The sequence below is a fragment of the Acyrthosiphon pisum genome, chromosome X, assembly GCF_005508785.2.
Source record: "Acyrthosiphon pisum isolate AL4f chromosome X, pea_aphid_22Mar2018_4r6ur, whole genome shotgun sequence".
NCBI lineage: Eukaryota > Metazoa > Arthropoda > Insecta > Hemiptera > Aphididae > Acyrthosiphon > Acyrthosiphon pisum.
The window spans coordinates 78,585,412-78,587,706 of NC_042493.1; the positions used below are offsets into that span (position 1 = coordinate 78,585,412).

Here is a 2,295-nt window from a genome sequence, read left to right on the forward strand (position 1 = left end):
GCCAAAGTACTTAAAATGCAGTATTTGCATTTTGCTATCATCAAGTAATACATATTTAGACATACTTAAAGTCAAGATGAATATAATATAAAACACGTAAATAATTATTTTTCTTTGGGTATAATACTTTAAATACTATTAGTTTCTATTATATAATAAAAAAATTATCTCATTAAGATAAAAAAATTTAAAAAAAAAACATTACTTTTTTAGTTAAAAAAATAAAAAATTACCTTGTTATAGTTAAAAAATGTAAATTATAAAATAAAAATGCATCCGGTTATAATAATAATAAAAAAAAACTGATGATAATATAAACTAAAAATTATATACATTTTAATAATAATTATTATTATTAAAATATAATTGGATGTTTGAGTTCTGTATGTGCATGATTTATAATATGAAGACACTTATGATACAATCCAAATGGTCGTTTTACATTAATAAATAATAGCTTAATAAACCCATAAAGATAATCTAAATGACGATGAAACTCATCATAGCCCACGTTTTCTATAAAGTCCTCAAATCGCTTGCACTCCTTTATCACAGTTTCTGCCATTCTAGGGTTTAAAATATTTCTGTAATAATATATTAAAAATCATATGATTTATTATAAATAGGTTTGTCACAAATAAAATATGTAAGTATATAGCATACATTGCAGAAAGACCATTTGGTATGGAATGATATTGGGGCCAGTTTTCTATGCAACGCTGGCAGCAGCATTCAAACTTGAAATTATTCCGGCAACTCTCTTGTCTTTCTTCTTTTTTCATCTTATCAAACAATATTAACCTTCCATAGTTAAAGAATAACTAAAATAACAATAAAAACATATGGAATATATACATTAAATATTAATATACAGATTATAGTGAAAACTTGTGTGATAAATGATCTCAAAAAGGAATGTTTCGACAAATTTAATTTTTATTATAAATATTTATTATGTTAGTGTTACACCCTTTATGAAATTTAACACACAAAAATGACAAATAACAGCAATTTATTAATTAATGTAAATAAAGTAGGTAGGTACCTAACTATAAGTATATCTTTTAGTTGAATTAAGAAAATTCACATAATAAATATCAGGTATAAAGTTAATAATTTAAAATCAAAAATATGAGTTTGATAGGCCACTGAAAATGTAGTAATAGATATGTTGTACTGTAGTGACAATAGAGTTTAAGGCAATAGAGAAACTAGGAAATAAGACCATTAAATAATTCAAAGCATAGACTAGTCTTTTAATTTTTATTTGATGAAGAGTGGTACTTAAAACTTTTAGAATAGGTACTCCATACAACCAATTTATACAGAAAAAGATAAAATAAATAAATTCCTTAGAACCAAAAATATGTACATATCATTTAGCATTGTTATAGATTTTTCTATAACTTCATATACTCTATTCAGAATAACCTAGCCCACTCGATTGACAAAAACTCTTCTCGTTTGTGCATGTCTGTTGCCACAGTGAGCACTGATGTTTGCTGTGCTGCCGCAGGTGTATACAAAGTAAACAATAATATCTCACCGCTCTCACAAATAATTATATACACGTGGGCATTGTGTTTGGTGCAGAACAATAAGGTAAATGTACAAGAAACATAGTAAAGGAAAAACACTGTATACATTGTAACATTATAGGTAATAATTATTACGATTGTATTATTATAATCGTCTGTATACACAGCGGCAACTGTCAATAGTGACGGGTAACGGCAACAGTCAACAACTAATGACCAATCATTTACACCTGACTCTCGCCAGGGGGTCAGACGGCTGCTGTCGGCTCAGTTGCATGGGTTAAAGTGGGAAAGGTTATTCTGAATAGAGTATAGCACCTATGACAATGCCATGAAATAATCTATCTTCTAAAAAAAAAAATAATTATAATAAAAAAAAAAAAGATCTATAGTTACCTGATTTCCTTTGGGAATTGGTTCGATTGCTTTAATTACTCTTGTTTTTGTAGATAATTTTCCACTTCGTTCTATATTTGGATCACAAGAATGGTTGAATAAAGCAAGACTTGGATACAAAGCTATTGCCATTGGAAAAGTCATATAGTAATAACTTTGTAATGATTGACCTTTTAGAGATACCATGTTTGGGGCATTGATATTTATTTTTCTAGCATTTAAATCTAAAACACTTAGGATGCGTACCAAAGAAGTACCTACAATACCTAAATAGCATTCTTCAATTTTGAATCCACTTAACATCAAATACTGTAACATTTCAGCAGCATACAGTTAAAAAAAAACAATACTTCTATTGGCA

General features: G+C 27.5%; 1 protein-coding gene across 1 annotated transcript; it reads right to left on the minus strand.

Annotated features, from left to right (window-relative positions):
* Window positions 1–311: 311 nt before the first annotated feature.
* LOC100575833 (SET and MYND domain-containing protein 4-like) lies at window positions 312–2,252 on the minus strand. The gene is made up of 3 exons (XM_003247160.4): window positions 1,935–2,252; window positions 664–821; window positions 312–584 (listed from the first exon to the last, which is right to left on the minus strand). The coding sequence occupies exons 1-3, from the start codon at window positions 2,250–2,252 to the stop codon at window positions 356–358; spliced, it is 705 nt and encodes a 234-aa protein (XP_003247208.3). The 3' UTR covers window positions 312–355.
* Window positions 2,253–2,295: the final 43 nt, after the last annotated feature.